At 40.8% G+C, this 21,366-nt stretch overlaps 1 protein-coding gene across 1 annotated transcript in view; it reads left to right on the top strand.

Annotated features, from left to right (window-relative positions):
* The window catches only part of LOC149197189 (tyrosine sulfotransferase-like protein), a 40,969-nt gene extending 20,626 nt beyond the window's left edge, over positions 1-20,343 (top strand). The window contains exon 4 of the mRNA XM_089403872.1: positions 20,057-20,343. Within this exon, the coding sequence (XP_089259998.1) occupies positions 20,057-20,104 (48 nt within the window). The 3' untranslated portion in view covers positions 20,105-20,343. The remainder of the gene's footprint in view (positions 1-20,056) is intronic.
* The last annotated feature ends 1,023 nt before the right edge of the window (positions 20,344-21,366 follow it).

Raw genomic sequence — 21,366 nt, 5'->3', positions numbered from 1 at the left:
GGGGGAACATGATGTAATGTAATATCATGTCATGTGGTTCCTTGTTTACATTGGGGGGGGTGTTAAAAATATTTGTGTAATCTTCACTTGTGGGTAGTTGAGGCCCTTAATGGTCCAACCTTTGGGTGCATAAACCCACTTATCATGTTTTAGGATAAAACCGACTTAGTCTCCTCCTTGGGTTAGCACCTTAATCATAGTAGAGTCGTACAATACACCACTTCCCTCATTTATAAAATCATCCTACTCAAGTGAATTCATTCATTCTTTTGCGTAAGAGCACCTATACTATTTTGCTCTACTTGTCATGGCTCTTTCTTGGTTATGGTTAAATTATCTTGATGAAGTCATGGTATGTGAACATCTTCTTGTGATCTATGTTCAGTGTTGTTACATGTTCGCAATTTCTTCTTGCTGGATTAAGGTTTGTTTAGGAGATCACGATAGATCTAACATCCCTTTTGATTTCAACAACTTCATAGGTTTGGATATGCTTCACTTACCAAAGCTCAAATGACCCACCCCTGAAGCTTTCTGACAACTCCTCACAGATTGCAGTCCCATCCATACATGGGTTCTTAGAAAGTTTCAACAAAGGTGCTTTGATACCATGCCAATTTTCAGACCATTATACACAGTTTATGTGCTCACAGAATAACTCCAAAACCCAAGGTAACTTTAAAGCTTGAAAGCTATCAAAACAATGATCGTCAATACTAGAATCTACAAACACAGACTGCTGAAAATTGAACTTTCAAATTTGCATCACTATTTTTATTAAATTTGGGAAATCAGTAGGCCCCGAGGGGCAGCTCAATTGGCAAGCACCATGAAAATAAGTGTTATGTACCAAGGGATTCAAGGTTCACATCCCCCCGACTTACCTGTGTCTGCGGAAGGGGAATATGTAGGCACCTAGGGCTTATAATGGTAGCGGTCAGAATCGACCTCATTTCATGCGAGTATGAAACTAGCCCAATTACTGATTCCTCTAGTCACAAAATAAAAGTTTGGGAAATCAGTAAGCTATAATGCTATAGTTGAAAAACTCAATCTCGCTAACAAACACAATGTTGCACCATGACACTTTTTAATAGAATAAAAGGTCACTAGGGTTTACAAAAGTCCACTCTAATATTTGTAGAGCATTGTAGGTAGGAGACTCTAACCCTAATCCTAATCTAGCCTGGGTAAGTGCGCTAGGCCTGCATGGGCGATAAGAGTTCAGTACATGGTATACAAACTCTCATAGAGATTTGTGCCATACTTGGATTAAGTCTTAACCCGTGTGCTTTATCCCAAAATTGGAAAATCAAGCTAATAATAAAAAAGCTTTTATTTCTAGAGCAGAAAGTAAATATGGAACTGCAGTGGTAAAACTAGAAATATATTAAGATTGGTGCATGGATGTTGAAGGCGTAGATGCACCCTCTACTTTTGTACATAAGTGTGGTCTCTGTTTTCCTACTTCTCTGTGCCAATCCTCTGTATTCTACTAATGTTAATTTTAGGTATGCTCTATGCTTAGAGCAATTTATTTCAATTTTCACAGTTAGCTCAATATCTTTTGCAGATTAGCAATCACATCAACATTAAAGTAAACTGTAGATAGAACATAAACATAAATTGCAGAAGATAAGCCAAGACAAGAGGACACAAGATGTGGCGCTAGCCAGGGACAAACCCCAATGTGGGGAAACCCTTGATCAATTCTTCTTATATGTTCTTCAATAGTTCAGCAGAGAGAGAGAGATAGTATGTTTACAACATAAATCAACACTTTGACTTATCTAGATAAGAGCATAGATCATCTCTGAGATCAGTGGAAGACAAGCTGCTTCAACTGATTCTCCAAGGTGACTCCTTCACCTATCATTGTGCTGCATTTCGTCATCATGCTGCACCTCACCGTGCTGCACCCATCATTGCTATGCTGCATCTCATCATGCTTCATTAATCATGACTGTACCCATCACTTTACTGCATTATGTGCCATTGCTGCACCATGTTGCGATACTGACCTATGTGCTGGCTACATCTTGCATGCTTGTTGTTGCATGCTAGCTGTAACATTGCATGCTTGGTGTATTTGCTGCTAAGTACCATACAACTGTTCCAATGTTAGTTAGTTGTCCCTTGCATGTTGCTCTCCTTCAGAGACAGATGCTCTGGCTGCCCCGGCAGTTCCGACAATTCCTGGCAGTTCCGGCTTCTGCCCTCTGCATCAGCTTTCCTGGCAGTTCCTACCTTTTTGACAATTCCGGCTATTCTCGGCAGTTCCGGCTATTCTCGGCAGTTTCGGCAATTCCGGCTATTCTCAGGAGTTTCGGTAGTTCCCTGCAGTCTCGACTATTCCCGGTAGTTTCGACAGTTGCGACAATTCCGGCTATTCCCGGTAGTTCCGGCAGTTCCGGCAGTTCCAGTAGTTCCGGCAATTCCGACTATTCCTGGCAGTTTCGGCATTTTCTGGCAATTCTCAGCAGTTCCGATAGTTCCAACAATTCTGGTTATTCCGGCTATTCCCAGCAGTTCCGACAATTCTGGCTATTCCTGGCAGTTCCGACAATTCTAGCGATTCCGGCTATTCCCGACGTTCTCGGTAGTTCCAATAGTTCCGGTGATTCCCGGCAGTCTCGGCAGTTCCGACAATTCCAGCTATTCCCGGCAGTTCCTGATAGTTCCGGCAATTCCCGACAGTTCTGGCTTTTCCCGGCAGTTTCGGCTTCTGCCCTCTGGATCAGGGCAGTGTTATCCCTTAGGATCTCTCCTCCTACTAAAACCCAAAGACAAGTAGAGAGGAACAGATCCAAGTGTGTTGAAATGACTTGAAGGCCACCTCTATTTATACTAAAACGTTGAGCACAAGTGGGGTTTATTTGGTTGTTGGCCGACCTTGACGAATTGTCCCATAACACAAATAAATTCATATCTCCATGAATACTTATCGGAATCGGATGATCTTTATATCAATCCTACACCTCTCGATGAGAGGGATCCAAGAAAAATATTAGCTTCCATTAATAAGATGACCCACATGGAGTTTGGCCCTAGTTGCCAATTTTAACACTCCTCAACTAGGGAGAATTCCATCCGTTGATCCATATGTCCGACTGTACTATCTCTGCCATCAGTGCCCTGCATTGCTCTGCTCTGTTGAGCTCTGCTTTGCTGTGCTGTGATGTGTTGTGTTGTGCTGTGCTCTGCTGAACCATGAAGAAGAAGAATTGATCGAGAATGTCTCATACCATTCTCTATTAACCTGAAGTCAGTTTCATCTGAAGAGAGTGTGTCACATCACTCTTACTGGCCCGAAGTCAGTTTTATTGATCCAAAATCGATATCACAAGAGAGTGTCTCAAACCACTCATACTGATCCCAGATCAATTTCATTGATCCCAGATCAATTTCATTGATCCCAGATCAATGGAGGTCATCCTAGCATAGGGAGTACGGTAGATACATCGATGCGTCCATCGAGATTCGATAGTACTGCTATGGTCCCTAACCCCATTTTCCTACTCATTGATCAGATGAGAGGTACTTCCCATGAGTCCCAGACTGCATGGGTAGGATGCCTCGACAGGAGAACTAATCATCCTGTCCACAGGAGAACGAATCATCCTGCCCCACAGTCGCCACGGGAGAACTAATCATCTTGGCCCACAGGAGAACTAATCATCCCGTTTCACAGTTACCACGGGAGAACTAATCATCTCGGCCCACAGGAGAACTAATCATCCTGTTCCATAGTTGCCACGGGAGAACTAATCATCCCAGCCCACAGGAGAACTAATCATCCTGTTCCACAGTTGCCACGGGAGAACTAATCATCATGGCCCATAGGAGATCTAATCATCCTGCTCCACAGTTGCCATGGGAGAACTAATCATTCCGACGCACAGGAGAACTAATCATCCTGTTCCACAGTTGCCACGGGAGAACTAATCATCTCGACCCACAAGAGAACTAATCATCCTGTTCCAGAGTCGCCACGGGGTATCACAGGGGAAGGTTAAACTTGTCATCTTGTACATAGCACACCACTAGGGGGGAGGGTGAGTCGCCCTGTGGTCGTATGTTACTCCAATAAGTACCCCAAGCCCCTCAGAGCTCCCAGAGCTCAATGCATGCAACATGCAAGACCCTTATAAGGTCTCTCAATGACTCCAAGTCGTTCAGGAAAGTCACATATTTGACCTTTCTCTGGGGATTTGACAAAATGTTTGCGACCTGTACATCAGTCTCAATGCGATGGAGCCTCCTCGCTCATCGACTTACCATATCCCAGATAAGGCAGTATCTGATGTCTGTCTGCTAGTACAATCATCGAATATGGGATTCCTCAATAATCGAATCCCCCCTCTGGTTGTCACAGAGAATCATAGTGGTATTCATCATGTGTACAAACAGCTCACGTAAGAGCTTCTGCAACCATGTAGCTTCACACGAGATCATACTTGTAGCTATGTATTCGGTCTCGGCGGTGCTTATAGCAACCGACTTCTGCGTCCTGCTCATCCATGATATCGAAGCAGAATCCAAAGAGAACCAGCACAGAAAAGTGCTCTAGTGATCCTCCACACTGCCTGCCCAGTCAACGTTCGAATAATCATGCAGTTTCATATTTCCGGCAGTGTATCTCAATCCATGAGAGATTGTGCTCCGAAGATATCTCAGAAGATTCTTGGCACCAATCCAGTGAGGCTCAACCAAATATGAGCTCACCATGCTAACTGCAAAACATATGTCCGGACAAAAGTTCACCAAGAACATCAACGCAAATGAGTTTATGAAACTCAGAAGCATTTCCCAAATCTGGTCCGACATCACTACCATATAACTCCTGAAAGTTAAGATCCTCGAGGTAGTCACAGGCTTTCAGTTTATCATTCCACATCCGGAATCCAACTCCCTCTTAATTTTGCAAATGAGAGGGTCTGCACCTGTTAGAAATAGGTCGTCCTCATAAGGTGCTGGTCTTAGAGGTCTATCATCCACAACCTTCAAACAATGGTTTGGATCGGCTTCACTCTTAGTGAATCTCAGCTTCATCTGACAGCTATCAATCCTCTCATAATACGCCTGAGGAGTTTTGCTTCAAGCCATAGAGGGCTTTCTTCCACCTGCATACGTGAGATTCCTGATCATCAATCTCAAACCCCTCGGGTTGTTCCAAACCTGTGGACTTGCTACATGAGGGGAATGGTCCCCTTGTAAGATTTTCCTTTGGTACATCTCATACATGTATTTTCATGCTCTTTTTGAATTCAAGCATCCCTATCACCATCTTTCCATCGATGAGTGCCACCTCGTAACCTTTGACTTCCATCGCTAAAATGGACACCAGGTTCTTTTTGCAATCAGGTACATAAAAGAGATTCTGTAAATGAATCGAGTTGCCCTCATTCAATTGAGGGGTAACATTCCCTACACCCTTTTCGGGATAGGTGGCATTGGCTCCAAGTATAATCCCATGATTGTTTCCATCTCTACCAAATTAGAGAGTGCACCCTTCTATCCGATGAAGTGCCTTGAAGCACTACAATCAATAAGCCAGATTCCCAAAGAATCTGAAGGAGAGGGCCAATACAAGAGAACGCTTCTTTATCTTATCAAAAACAACATTTGATTCTTCATACTTGGGGTTCTTTGCTTTCTTTGAAGAGTCGGCCATTTCTTTGATGACTTGCATTACTTTTCATTCCTTTGATCATTGAAGATGTCCTTGGAATGATTGTTATCTTCATCAAGAGATGTGTCTCTGCCATTCAGACACTCCTTTGCATAATGGCCAAACTTATTACAACCAAGGCATTTGCCTTTCCTTCCACCCTTAGATCCGGACTTCCCATTGAAGTGATCTTTAGGTAGGCCATCAGAAACTTCTGCTGCACCATTCTGATAATATTCTCTGCTTCGACTTCACCCTTGGTGAATTTGAAGAGGGATGAGGAATCCACTGATCCTTTTTTCCTTTTCCAACTGTCTTCGGTGATTGCTCTTTCGCTCTTGCTTGGGCATTGTCTTCACCTCAACTCTGATACCATGTTAATTTTAGGTATGTTCTATGCTTAGAGCAATTTATTTCAATTTTCACAGTTAGCTCAACATCTTTTCTAGATTAGCAATCACATTAGCATTAAAGTAAACTACAGATAGAACATAAACATAAATCACAGAAGACAAGCCAAGACAAGAGGACACAAGATGTGGCGCTAGCCAGGAACAAACCCCAATGTGGGGAACCCTTGATCAATTCTTCTTATATGTTCTTCAATAGTTTAGCAGAGAGAGAGAGATGGTATGTTTACAACAGAAATCAACACTTTGACTTATCTAGATAAGAGCATAGATCATCTCTAAGAAGATGATACATGAGATCAGTTGAAGACATGCTGCTTCAACTGATTCTCCAAGGTGACTCCTTCACCTATCGTTGTGCCACATTTTGTCATCATGTTGCACCTCACCACATGAACCAAGACCAATTACTGCGGTCAATGTACTATTTGGATCAATGTTGCATCAATGTACTATTTGGAGTTGTAAAATTCGTGACGGGCGGAAACAACGAGTTTTAAAGTGCGATTTTGAGTTTTTTTTGTCATTTTTTTTCAGACAGAGATCAAGATTGAGAGCTAAGGAAGAGGAGAAGTCATCTACAAGGGCAAGAGAGGAGAAAAGTGAAGGAATTTAGAATCCCAAGCAATGTTGCACGAAGCGGGAGCGCGGAAGCGTCATTTTCCAAAAATCTAGGAAGCGAAGCGTCCGCAGAAGCGTCTGCTATATATATATATATATTTTTATATTTTTTTGCATTTATACTCAAAACAAACATCCCAAATACCAAATTAATTGTAGAAGACATGAAAACATGCATATTTTTGCATAAATCAAGATAGATATGGCATCCATGATTCCATTGTAGTTACTAGTATGTACAACAATCATCTATATTCTAGCTATTACAAACATACATCAAATTTTTAAGCATATTATAAAACATAAAACATTTAAGCATATTATAAAACATAAAACATAGAGCATATTATGATTTATCTAGCAAGTGAGCAACTGTCAACATTTGTCATGTCCAAAATTCAAATAATAATGTTTACAAAATATGTCACTTGGTCACCGCCAAGCCAAAAAGGTTCAAAATTCAAATTCACAAGTCTACAAGTCTAATGAGTAATCTATGACAAAAAGTAGTAGATTGTGAATATATCTACTAATCTCTCCTCCTTCCACCACGAATAGAACGTGGTGGCGGGCCTCCACGTGGTGGCAATGAAGAAGATGGTGCCTGTGGAAGTCGTGGCACTGAAATTGATGAAGAAGAACCCCCTGCTGTTGGTGTTGAACCATGGAACCTAGGAACCAAGGGACCAGATGGGGGTGGGGGTGGTGGCATATCAACACGGTCATCATCATCCTAGAATCGCTCAAAAAATTCATGCAAAAAAAAAACACTAGTTAACAAAAAAATTAAAAACATGAATAATTGAATTAGAGAAATGCTTTATAAGGGAAAATTGGAAAATTCATACCACAATGGACATACCTGGAAAAGAGCATCCTCTAATTGCTCTAGTCGCAACACTCCATCCTCCAAATTGGGCTCCTCTGGATTCTTGTCCCAAATCAACAAGTCTTTATTAGACTTTGCATCTTCACAGTAATGGGACAACAATCGCAAGTTGTAATGAACATAAACCAAGCTCTCTGCCCGGTCTATGCTCAACCCGTTCCTTTTAACACTGTGGATGAAAGAATAAGAGCTCCAACACCTCTCTGCAGAAGAAGTGTTTACCACCTGTGATAGCACCCGCAATGCCAAACTCTGTAGAAGTGGAGTACCCCCTCCATGCATGTTCCACCACTCAAGAGCAGAAAAAGTCTCTCGATCTCTAATTGCATGCATGCTCCCAAATGGACCAGTGTTGAGCGTATAGTTGCTCACCTGTCTCCGTACCAATGCAGCCTCCTCCTCATCAGGGATTAATTTACTCAATGCAGCCATATATTTTTGGTGAACCTCTTGATCTTGGTGTGGTTTTCTCCTGCTTCGCCCCCCAGGTGCTGGTGTTGAAAGCCATGATGGATGATAGTATTTAGGTGTCAAAACCAATGTTGCACGAAGCGGGAGCGAAGCGGAAGCGCGGAGCGCGGAAGCGTCATTTTCCAAAAATCTAGGAAGCGAAGCGTCCGCGGAAGCGTCTGCTATATATATATATATTTTTTTATATTTTTTTGCATTTATACTCAAAAAAAACATCCCAAATACCAAATTAATTGTAGAAGACATGAAAACATGCATATTTTTGCATAAATCAAGATAGATATGGCATCCATGATTCCATTGTAGTTACTAGTATGTACAACAATCATCTATATTCTAGCTATTACAAACATACATCAGTATCAATTTGATACTGCTTGATGCCTATAAAATTTCATAGGACAAGCTCAAGCAAGAGAAGGAATGCAATCACAAGGAAAGTTATCAAGTTTCTATCAAGCAAGGGACTGTTAGAATTCAAGTTTGGGAATATGTCAGAGCTGGGCTCAATTGCTCATGAAGGCCACAAATCAAATTTGAAAATGCAAACCATGATTGCAAAGTCCTCCTTCAGCATTTAATGGAAGCAGCCAGCAAGGAGGCTTGGAGAGCTAATTCAAGACTATTTAGGGCAGCATCTCACTTGCTAGATCAGGCCACAAGTCAAGAAGTATTGATGCTTTTTCTGTGCTATTTTGTGGAGGGTTTGTCTCTGTTTACAAGGCTGCAGGAAGGTGCTGCTACAGCTGTATGAGGAGGAGGATTTGAGAGCGCCAAGAGGCCTAGAAGGGACCTACTGCCCTAGCTGCAGTCATCTCAAGCAACAACACAGGTAAAGGGGGGTGGTTCCTTGTCATCGAAGGAGATTCTCATTCTTCTCTAGGCCACAAAGAAGGGTTGTTTCTACAGCAGCTTGGGGGGTCTGTTTTGAGGGGGTGAAGGCCTAGTTAAGGTCCTCTACCCAGGCCACAGTCATCCTGAGGATCAGTGCAGTTATAACCAAGTATATTTTCATGTATATGAAGACCTAGACCTTGCTGTAGCAAAACCGTGAATTGTAGGAGGCTTGAGGAGGAACCTTAAGCCCCACCAGCAGTACATTGAATACCTAGTAGATCAGCATAGGTGGAAGCATAGTTGGACATAAGATCACAGTGATTTGAAGCAAGGTAAGGGCAACAAACTACATTAGCAAGAATTGCAGACTTTACAAGGAAGTCTCTCAGATCTACTCTCACAGTGTATTGATAATTTGATACTGCACCTCTGGAATAATTGGACGTTCGTTATATGGCTATGCTCTTGCTCCTGGTATGATTTACCAATAGTGTCATATGATCATTGGCATATGCTTCAGTATGATTCTTTGCATTATGACATTTGTTCATGACATCAATTCAATATGGACATGTCACTTGCTTCAGTCATATATATGTTATCGTTTCTCATATAGATCAATATTGGTATGGCTTCCCAATATTGGCAATGATGGGTATAAACCTATAAGTAGAGACTTCTTCATTCTTATATGCACTTAGCATTATGTATGGATATCACTGCTCAAATAGCTTGAGTATGGTATTGCTATGTTCTAATTACAGCAGTATATGCATGACCTCAACTTCAACAGTTGTATATATTTATGTGTGTGTGTGTGTATCAATCTCACAAATATGTATGGCATCCCTATGTATGATGGTACAATATATGAATATATAGAAGTGCATCCATCAGTTCAGTAGATGATTGCGCTTCCGGTTGCGCCACGCAACCCGCCCTTTTTCAATGTATATTCATTGAGTTGACATTGTATTCAGAGCAGTAAGACCGTATATTCAGGCTACAATGCTCAAGTTATATGGTATTAGGAATCCTATATGAGAATGATGTCATATTGGTGGGTTGCGTCCAGGTTGCGTCCAGGTTGCGTCAAGGTTGCGTCCAGGTTGCGTCAAGGTTGCGTCCAGGGATGCGCGATTCCGGGGGGCCGCAACCTCAAATGGCAGGAATCGTTTTTTTAACCCGGAATCGCGCCACCTCAAAAACGGATCCGCGCTTCCACTGGGGATTCCGGATCGATTCGCTCCGATCCGCGATTCTGCCTTTGGATCCGGGGGGGGGGGGGGGGGGGCGATTCCTGCAACACTGGTCAAAACATATGCTAATCCATGCAATGGAATATTTAGCATTTCCCATCGGTTTTGCACCTCTACACGAATATAATTGTACAAGGTGGTATCTCTAGGCTCAACAATGTCTTTAATCTGCCCCAACATGCTATCCATTTGCTCATACACCTCCCCAATTACTGGTCGATCTGAATCTGCAAACTTGATCATGTAATAAATTGGTTTGGTGAATTGCAAAATATATTTAACCTGTGACCAAAAGTAACTGTCAAGAACAGTGTCCTTGACTGCATTAGCACCATCTGTGTCAGTGTTAATTTCATCCCATGTTTCAGCACACACCAGATTAGTTAAAGCTTGTCTCACCTTCACTAGCCGCCTAAAGGTGAGGTAATAACTAGCAAATCTTGTCTTTGCAATTTTAAGCAATTGCAACTTGGAGTAAGTGCCATAGAAGTAGTTTACCCTTGTATGCCCTGTGATGAATTTAATGAGCTGCTTCCCTTTCCTGTAAACCTCAGCAATCCACCCACAATCTTTGTGTTTCACAATATCATGCATCAAAAGGTTCAATGTGTGAACCAGGCACCCAGACCAAAAGATGTTTGGATGAGTACGCTCAATAATTTTTCCTGCTGCCTTACAATTTGCTGCATTATCTGTGATCACTTGAACCACATTATTCGGACCAACATCTTTGATTGATTTCAATAGGAGATCTGCAATGTTTTGTGCAGTTGCACTGATGGAGGAGGAGTCATGACATGCAATAAATACTGCACCACTAGAAGAAACACCAAGAACATTTATCAAATGTTGGTTTCTAATATTTGTCCACCCATCTGATACAATGGATACCCCAGAATCCACCCACTCATTTGTAAAACGTGTCAAAGCTCTTTGAACCTTAGCTTTTTCTCTTTCTAATAACACTGTTCTAGCTTTCTCATAGTTGGGGGCCTTGTATCCTTTTGGGGCTTCATTGATGGCCTTTACCATGTCATGCCAATAGGGAGAGCGAAGCACATTGAATGGTACACCGCAAGCACAAAGAAAACGGACTATCTTTCCATCCACATCATCCCTCCCAGCAACATTAAGGAAATCCCCTATTGTTCTTCTACCTCCAGAGGTTGCAGAAGTACCATGAGGAGATGAGCAACTACCAAATTTAGAGGTTGCACTTGATTCAGAATGAGTTTTTGGTTTCTTGTTTTTTTGTTGTGCAGCCATCTCTATTTGGATGTATTTTCTTCTTTCTTCAGTTGAAATGTTTGGGCAAATTTGTACCCCCACAGAACCCTTTTTTTCATCACTGTCCAGCACCCCACAAAGATGCCTCCTCAGACGGGTATATGAACCACAATATGGTTTTCCTCCATGACAACCATGAGGGCACACAAATTTGTAAGATCCACCACCCTTTCCCCCATCAAGTTTGGTCACATAGTTCCACAAGGGTGTTGATGTAGCTTTCCCATCTTGTGTTTCAGTGTCCCCTTCAAGTTCATCCCCTTCCTCTTCAAACCCTTCCTCCTCATCATACATTGGGTCACTACTATTAGGACCATCACCAATGTCCTCTTCTGTTTCTTCCCTTCTATTCTTCACCCTTGCCATCATTAAAACCAAGAGTGGAATGATACATAGAAGCCAAAAGAACACCATCTTGGAATATGGATATAGGTGGTGGACAACTTGTAAATAAAGGAGCAAGTAGAAACAATGGGAAAGAGTAGGAGAGGGAGGAGAAAAATACAATTTTTTTTTCAAAAAAACAAGGGAGTTTGGGGTTTGAACTTACCTTTTTAGCTCTTGTAGATGAAGTCCTCCAAGCTCTTGCTCCAAGCTCCTCCTCCTTCTCCTAGCTCCTCCTTCTTCACTCCTCCAAGCTCTCCTCTCTTCTCCTCTCCTTTCCTCTCTTCTCTTCTCCTCTCCTCTCTTCTCTTCTCCAACTCTCATAAACTCAAAGTGAGAAAATGAGGAATGAATGGGGGCTTTATTCTTTTCATTCCTCACCCTAACCCACCCCCTCAATGCTAACTTAAGTTAACTTTAAAATTTTTTTAAAAAAAATGATGTATTTTTCCCTTGCCCGCGCGGTTTTGGAGGCCCGAAGCGCCATCCGAAGCGCGCTTCGGGGCCCACGCTTCCTAAAATCCAGGAAGCGCTTTAAAAAATCCGAATCGCGCTTCGCTTTTTTTGGAATCGCGCTTCCTGGGGCGCTTCCGGAACGCTTCCGTACGGAGCGCGATTCCGGCCTAGGATCCGGGGGGGGGGCGCTTCCTGCAACGTTGATCCCAAGCAAGAAAAATTAATGTTTGGACCAAGTTTCTTTAGCAAAGCGTGGTTTCCAAGTATGGGCATCAAATTTGGCCTTTTTTTTGTTTTTTTCTTGTGTTTCCTTGGGTTTCTATAATTCATTTATTTTCATTGATTTTTGAGTGGATTTGATTGTGTTTTTTTTTTTCATTTTTGTTGCATATAGTGGAGAGGGTTTATTTTGGTCAAAAATGCAAAAAAAATGATTGTTAGATTTATAAGTTTAATTTTTTCTTGTGCCCTAGTTCTTTTTCCATCATTTTTTCTTGGGTTTGAATGTGTATTTTTTTCCATTATTATTGCATTGAGTTGAGTTTTTTTTTTTTTTGGTCAAAAATTCGATGTGTTGTATGTAAATTTTAATTTATTTTTTTAACTTGCAATTCTTCTCATGCCCTAGGTTCAACTTCAAACTTCAAACTTCATCTTAGGTTAAAACTCAAGAGTTCGACAAACTTACAAACATGCCAAGGAAATTGGACCCTTTGTGGGAATTTGGTGAACCTGATGGAGGGTTTGACAGAGCAAACTTGACTTGCAAGTTATGTGGGCATCATATGACAGGGGGGTATACAGATTGAAGTATCACTTTGCACAAATACAAATCCAGAAATCATCTGAAGAGCTCTCAGATCATTAGAAGAAATAGAGCAAACCAAATTGTCCAAGTTAGCTCTGAAGAGTCAACTAGTAGGGACTGGGAGTAGTGTCAGGATTGGGAGGTGAACATGAGAGTGGTACTGGTTCTACTTCAACATCAATATCTACAACCAACCCTGTACTTGCCTCATCATATTTTGTTCCTAGAACCACACTTGGTTCACAACCATCTATCTCTTCAATTATATAAAAAAAGAGAGAAGAAGTTGACAAGTTGTTGGGCAAGTTTCTTCTTTGGAGTGATATTCCTTTCAGCGTTATAAGAAACAATCCATTTTTCTAGCCTGCGGTTGATGCTATTGCAGTTGTTGGCCCAGGGTACAAATTGCCTTCTTATGATCACTTTAGAGGGCGTATTCTTCAAAATGAAAAGGTTGACTGCACTAAGAGATTGGAGGAGTTTAGGGCATCATGGGCACACAGAGGATACACTGTGATGTCAGATGGTTGGACCGATCAAAAGGGTAGAAGCTTTATAAACTTTTTGGTTAATTGTCCCAAGGGGACAATGTTTATGATATCTGTTGATGCATGTACACATATCAAAGATGTATGGTTATTATGTGATTTGTTGGATGTGTTCATTTTGAAGGTGAGTCCAGAACATGTTGTCCAAGTCATAACAGACAATGCTGCAAATTATGTTGCTGCTGGCAAGATGCTTATGGAGAGGGATCCTACCTTATTTTGGACACCTTGTGCTGCACACTGCATTGATTTGATGTTGGAGGACATAGGAAAAATTCCTTTTGTCAAGGATATTGTAGACTCATAAAAAAACATTAGATTTTTATATATAATCATGCATTTGTGCTTCATTTGATGAGAACATTTACCAACAACAAGGAGTTGGTTCGCCCTGCAATTACACGGTTTGCCACCAATTTCATATCTCTTCAATCCCTTTTGAATTTTATGTGGGATGTAAGAGAATATTTCTTTCAGATGAGTGGTGTGCTTTGGCATTTAGCCGCAAACCAGAGGGAGAGGCCATACACATATTAGTTTCATACTAGGAAAGCTTCTGGGCGGGATTGCAGGAGGTGTGCAGTGTTACCGATCCTTTAGTAAAGGTGCTTCAGTTAGTTGATGGAGACAAACCCGCAATGGACTACTTGTATGAGGCCATGGATAGGGCCAAAGAATCCATTCGACCTACTATGATGATAAAGGGGATGACGGGTTTCAGAAACAACTCCTATGGGAAGTGATTGATAAACGATAGAACAATACACTCCGTCATCCCATTCATGCTGCAGGATCTACTTGAACCCCACATTTGCTTACCCCTGTGGTTTCTTATTTGATGCTGAGGTCATGGATGGATTCTTCACTTGTGTTCAAAGAATGGTGCCATCTCCAATAGCACGTGCAAAAATCTCCAAAGAAATGGAGATATATAGGATGGCAGGTGGCACATTTAGCTTTGACATGGCTGTGGTTGATAGGAAGACTAACATACCAGGTATGTTTTAGTTTGTTTCAAATTTCATTGTCTCTTCAAGTTCATAACTTCATACTTTGCTTCAACTTTCAAATTTCATTTTTTTTCTTATGTTTATCTTATTTGTTGTAGATGCATGGTGGAGAAGCTATGGTGGCAGAGTACCCAATTTACAAAGGGTTGCCATTCGAATGGTCTGCGAAACATATAGCTCCTCAGGATGCAAGTGCAACGGGAGTGTATTTGAAAAAATACACACCAAGAAGCGCAACAGTTAAAACTTAAAATATTCCAATTTTCCAATTAATTTTTTGAATTCATTAAATAATATTTTTTTTATAATTATTATTTTATTATTTATAATTTATTAATTTATGACCCTTGTACAGGTTGGAGTCCTAGTGACTTAATGACATGGTCTATGTCTATTACAATCTTCGATTGTGGGTGATGTAACTTGAGAGGACACTTGATGTGGAAGCCATCTCATTGATGGGATTGACAACACTGCTGCATAGAGGGTTGAGGCCGAGAGGCCTCTCATGGAGTCGACTACTGATTGGATAGAGCAGGAGGTAGTGGAGGGGGTGGAGGAGGAGGAGGAGGAGCGAGAGCAACATGAGGAGGAGGTGACACCACCTACCCAGGCTACCCCTGCCACCAGTAGAGCACGTGGTCTACCTCCTGTAGCTCGTAGTTCTTCAGCTTCTAGAGCAAAACAAAGTCCACTGCCAACTTCACCGCCATCTACATCTAGAGGGAAAGCTATTGCATTTTCTCGCAAGAGGGGCAGAGGAAATCTGTGGTATTATTTATTTGGTTCATTTCATTGCATAATTGAATGTGCTCTAGCCTTGAAAATTGGTGGAGAGGCTAAAGCACATGAGGTCTCCAAGACCCAAAAATGGTTTGGATAGAATCTAACCAGTTTGGGAGGTATTAAAATAATTAATATTTTTAATGGAGTCCCTAAGTCTAAATTTTTAGGGAAAATAAATAATTAATGTGAATTAATATAAAACTGAGTTAGAATGGTCCAAAAGTCATGGATCAAGCCAAATCTAATCTGAGCCGTTGATTAGGGACGTAATCTTGATTGTTGAATTGTCAACGAGAAAAGTATAAGAAGAGGCTTGAGGGTCAGTTGGAGAACACACTAAGTTGATTAAGAATTCGATTTTCTGGGGCAGGGCTTGTTGAGGAAATCGAAGGAGTGATCAGAGTTGCAGTTGAGGGGTAGTGAATACAGTAGCAGAGAACCAGAGATAGTACCGGGAGCATCAGCGTAGAAGCCGGGAGAGGGTTGACGCAGAGCCAGCTAGAGGCCACGTAGAGGCAGCCAAAGGCCATGCAGAGGCAGCCAGGAGTTGCGTAGAGCCTGAGGAGGGCTAGCATGGGAGACGTAGAGGCTCCAGAGGCTGACGCAGAGCCCCAAGAGGTTGATGCTGGGCCAAATAGGTTGACGCTGGGTCAAAGAGGCTGATGCAGACCCTAGAGGCTGACGCTGGGATATTTCGTGGGGCAGATTGGGGCTGATATCTATCTCCGACTGAGAGGTACTACTGTCGAGGGCATTCTTTGTTGGGTGAGCCATTTCTGGCACCAAGATTGTATTATGAAATTTCTTAATAATAAAACCCTCTGATAGTTGCACCGGTTTTTCCGCATTGGGTTTTTCTGGGGACATTAGTCCAAAAATAACTGTGTCACTTGTGTTCTTGTTTCTTTCAGTTGATGATCTGTATGTGTTGATACTGTACTTGTATTTATTTTCAGTATTTACATGGTAAATAACTTGTTAAGTAAATGAACAAGTAGGGAGAAATAAATCAGATAATACAGGAAGAATTTCTGAGGGAGAGGCTTAGAAATTCCAACAGAGGCCATCTCATTGGATGGGATTGACACCACTGCTGCATGGAGGGTTGAGGGCGAGAGGCCGCTCGTGGAGTCAACTGCTGATTGGTTAGAGCAGGAGTTAGTGGAGGGGGTGGAGGAGGAGGAGGAGGAGGAGCGGGAGAAACAGGAGGAGGAGGAGTGGGAGCAACAGGAGGAGGAGGTGACACCACCTACCCAGGCTACCTCTGTCACCAGTAGAGCACGTGGTCTACCTCCTGTAGCTCGTAGTTTTTCAGCTTCTAGAGCACAGCAAAGTCCACTGCCAACTCCACCGACGTCTACATCTAGAGGGAAAGCTATTGCATTTTGTCGCAAGAGGGGCAGAGGAAATCAATGGTATTAGTTATTTGGTTCATTTCATTGTATATGACATTATGACTCATGATATGAGATACATTATTATATTTTTTTGTTGATATTTTGACGCTGAGTTGGGACTCGGGACTTACTATTCAGGACATGATTCACTGTTATGTGTGATGTAGCGCTAGAAATGATATTGCACATATTATATATTAATTCTTTTATCATATTTATGTGTCAATGCATTTATTTTATATTGTAGATGCTTTAGATAATAAAAAAATTGAAAAAAATGAATATTTTTGTATTTGCCGATTTTTCCCGAGTTTTACTGATTTTTTCCTGATTTTTCTGATTTTTCTAAATTTTTCCCCTCATCGAATTAATCCCAATCGCGATGTTCACAACACTGGTTTGGATCTGCTTAATGTGCCATTCATGCTCCTGTACAGACCTGCAATAAGTGCACCACTACTATAGAATACTGTCAAAAAATCTAACAACTGTGCTCTTAGGTGGAGCTTAACATTTTCAGCTTTGTTGCTCTTTTTCTCCTGAGGATGGACCACAATAGTTTGGTATGAAATTTCGATCTTAGAAATGGATGCAACACTAGCAGAAAATTCCCCATACTTGTTACTATTGTTGATCACTTCTATCCAACCTCAAAGGCCAAAGCCTTTTGACCTAGTTTGTGAGGGTAGCAGGAGAGGGGTTCTCATGAGAAACGACTTTAGTTAGAAAATGACTGTCTTGAGTCTTATGGTCTGGGCTTTTATGATGAAAGTAGATGTTTGGTTGGATAAAATACCTAATAGACAAAGATAACCTTTGGGCCAACACAAATACAGAGATGTTCTCTTTGATCTTTGGCAAGGTCAACACAAAACACACTTTTGAGGGTGGGAGTTAGAAAGAAGGTCAACACAAAACACACTTTTGAGGGTGGGAGTTAGAAAGAAGTTGGGGCTCATGCAAATGAATTTCTACAGTGGAGCCGAATTGTGCTCAAGAAAGTACCAGAATTGCATGGGCAGGCCTGGGAACTCAATCCATACTGGACAGTGAAAATGAGTGGCCTCATCAGCCAAAAAGTTCTTATAACATTCAGAGAACATCACCAAGGTGTCTTGACACATTTAGGGGCCATGCATGACCACCTTAGAAGCATGATGCTATTCCTTAAAGGTGAACTGTAATAAAGCTTTTAGTCAGGGTATGCGTGGCTATACAAAACCAACTGTAAGGCTCCCAAGTCTCCTGGATCCAGGCCTTTATGATAGTCTTTGGAGGAACCCACCAACAAAGTAACCCAATGGAGTTCAGTGTCTGAGACCATCACAAACAACATAATTAATATTCATCAATAGGGATATCAACAAGAATTTAATTTTCTGGAATAAATGTACTGCGTGGTAAATTTTGGGAACAAACATCTGGGGGGACCTCCTATGGTGCCTTTGTTGCTGTCTCTTGCTCCTTGAACAGTGGCTCCCTGCAGCACAACTGGGTAGACAATATCAGGGGAATGGATGGCCATATGGCCCCTGCTGGCCTTATGTCAGGCCAAGCTAGGCCATGCAGGCCAGCCACAAGAATAAACACTGTCAGAGCAGGTCGTAAATTTGAGAGGATGGCCAACAAATGTGGTCAGGATACTTCACCTTGCCCTGAAATTGCAGGTGCAGACCTTCCTAAGGAAAACCCTAGCAGAGTATCTCCTCCATTTCTAATTCAGACCATTTTCATCATTTGAATGAGTTCTATTTAGAAGTCAGGTGTGTGAGCTATGCATGTTACTTGTGCTAATCCTGAACATGCTATTTTTGGCATTTGCTATTTTGCACACACACATTTGTAGCCAATTGTATTCTTATATATACCTATGTAGTAATAAGAGGGTACAGTTTAAACTTTATATAAGCAGCAAACAGTTTTGTCTCTTGTGTGTGTGTTCTTGCTTTCTATGTTTCAGCCTAATTAAATGAAACATGACCTGCCCAGTAAAATGTGCACACAACTTTGATTGGATTCAATGTTTTAGAGGACATAAATCTTTTAGAAAGTTCACAATTTAATTTATTTTATCAATTCCCTGTAGTCGAATTTTTATATGCTACTTTTTGCTCCTGCAGTTGCATCTTGGCATGTGAATACTAATCACATCTTTTTTGGCACTCGCTCAAATGGAAATAACTTTGGAATGTCTTTTTATGCTTTTCGCTTCAGTGCTTACTAAACATATATTACACTACATACATGAATGGGATTTTATCATTGTTTTTTTTGGTTTGAAATGCTCCTGATTAAATTTAAGCATGCCCTTCCCCAATATGGGAATTTTAAAATGGAATGTTGCCAGCTTACAACCCTCAAAGATACCCTTGGCTGAGAAGCCACATTAGGGGGGACTCTACTCTGTCAGTCAGCAAGCATGACATTTCCAATCATGGTAATTTTAAAATGGAATATAGCTGCCAGCTTTAAGCCATCAAGGAATACCATTGGCCGAGAAACTGCCATAGAAGGGAAATATGCCCGGGTCTTGCACCTAGCTCATGAAGGCTTGCTTGCACAGGTGAATTGTGAGATAGCCTATGATGTGCTAAATATGTATTAGGCTACTTTGAACCTTGGTGAGGGGTATGAAACTCCTCTCCTTTACCATCGAACCAAGACACAATTGACAATGAATGAGAGATTGACTTTTTGTAAAGGAAGCATTCATACATTTCAGGAGATCTTGTTGGTTATCTATCTATACAAGACAATGTATTCTATGATTTTTTGTGGCATGGGTATGGTTGACTGTAGCTCCATTTTGCCTTGATTTCTGCCATTCCCAGTTGATTATTTTCTTTCAGTTGTCAGCAAGTACTGAAACTGAGTTTGCATGCTTGCTTACGTTATGTTCTCTACCAGTTATATGGCAAGTGTGTATAAGGTCTTCTAGAGGTTGAAGAAGATACCTACTGTCATGTTTAGATCATAAATTGTACTTCACATTACACTCTACGACAACAGATTGCTGCTCATTGTGGGAATTTGTGGTGTAACATTTTTAGTGAAAACCTTAATCTCGAGGACTCTCACCACTGTTTATTTCTAGTGATTGATAATTTTGGTGTTTATTTATACATTTTGTCGTTGATTAATTTGGTGTTTATTTATACATTTTGTCGTTGATTAATTTGATGTTTATTTATATATTTTAATGTTTTGTTTGTGTATATGCAGAAACGGAGATGGGAGAAAAAGATGAAGGCGGAGGATGCTGAAAAGTGATGTTTTGAATAAGCTTTTCGTCAAGCACATATTGATTGCAAATATATCTTAGAGAAAGCAATATATGGGATCAAAATTAATGAGATGAACAGATAGAGTGAAAAAGTTCATTTTAGCTGTGCATCAAATCTTCTTGAGAGCAAATCCTTTTTAGAATTTGTGTGCAGTAACTGTTTGTCATCTCCATTTATAAAATTATCGAATCATACATTTATGTGAAGCTTATTTTCATTTGTCTTGCTTGCTTGTTCTAGTTAGTGGGGTACTTCTTTCAAGTGTTTAATTTTGTAACTTCTGTCAGTTTGTTAAAAAAAATACTAATGGTTTGGTTATATCCATTCTGATAACATAATGCTGATATGATTTCTGAATCCTGATTTGATTGTATGGTGTTTCCGAAGCTCAAATTTTAATTGTGCCCATTTTTGCTTTCTTGCATTTCAGTGGCAGTCATTGTCATCTTGAATGTCAATATGAAGTCCATATTGATGATATTGTACGTTTGATTGACAAGGTTCTAGCATTATTGATGCAAATCTGTATTTTCCTTGAGCATCTTGATTCACATGTAGTTGTGACAAAAGTGAATGATGTATTCATGAACTTGACTGAAAGGTTTTGCTTCATACTTTATTGCCGTTTTTCTACCTGCTCTATTTGCTACTAGTTTTAACATGAAGAGTTTTGTGTGAAGTACGTGGGAAGATTTGTGCATTAATCAATAATCTTATAGAAACGTTCTCACTCATAGAATATTTGATATTCTTCCTATTATAGAAGAGATATTCATGAACATAACAAGAAATCTATTTCTCAAGACTATTTTAATTGCTGTTTTAATATATTGTGATATTTGTAAGAATTGTCTTGAAAGGAAAAAAAATCTACTTTGTCATGATGAAATAAAATGTCCTTCACTTTGTTGCTAAATAGATTCCTATTCCCTATTCTTGGATCTATTCCGTTTCGTTTCCCTGAACGGTGAATATGTTTCCCAGTACCGGCAAGTATCATCCCCCCGAGAATAACATTTTCCTTCAAGCCTTTCAACCAATCGATGCGACCTTGTAGAGCAGCTTTAGCTAAGACCCGAGCAGTTTCTTGGAAACTCGCTTCGGATATAAAACTTTGAGTAATCAGAGATGCCCTTGTTATTCCTAATAACATGGTTTGATAGTAGATTGCCTCTTCCAGAGCACGATCCATTCTCTGTGCTCGTGATAATACAATGAGTTCCCCTGTGAAAAAACATTAGTCGTTCC

This window comes from Pinus tabuliformis, chromosome 2_2 (assembly GCF_031772625.1).
Source record: "Pinus tabuliformis cultivar Carrire ecotype Pingquan chromosome 2_2, CPIR1, whole genome shotgun sequence".
Lineage (NCBI taxonomy): Eukaryota > Viridiplantae > Streptophyta > Pinopsida > Pinales > Pinaceae > Pinus > Pinus tabuliformis.
The sequence above is the reverse complement of the archived record's forward strand: the minus strand, read 5'-3'. Positions and strand labels throughout refer to the sequence as shown.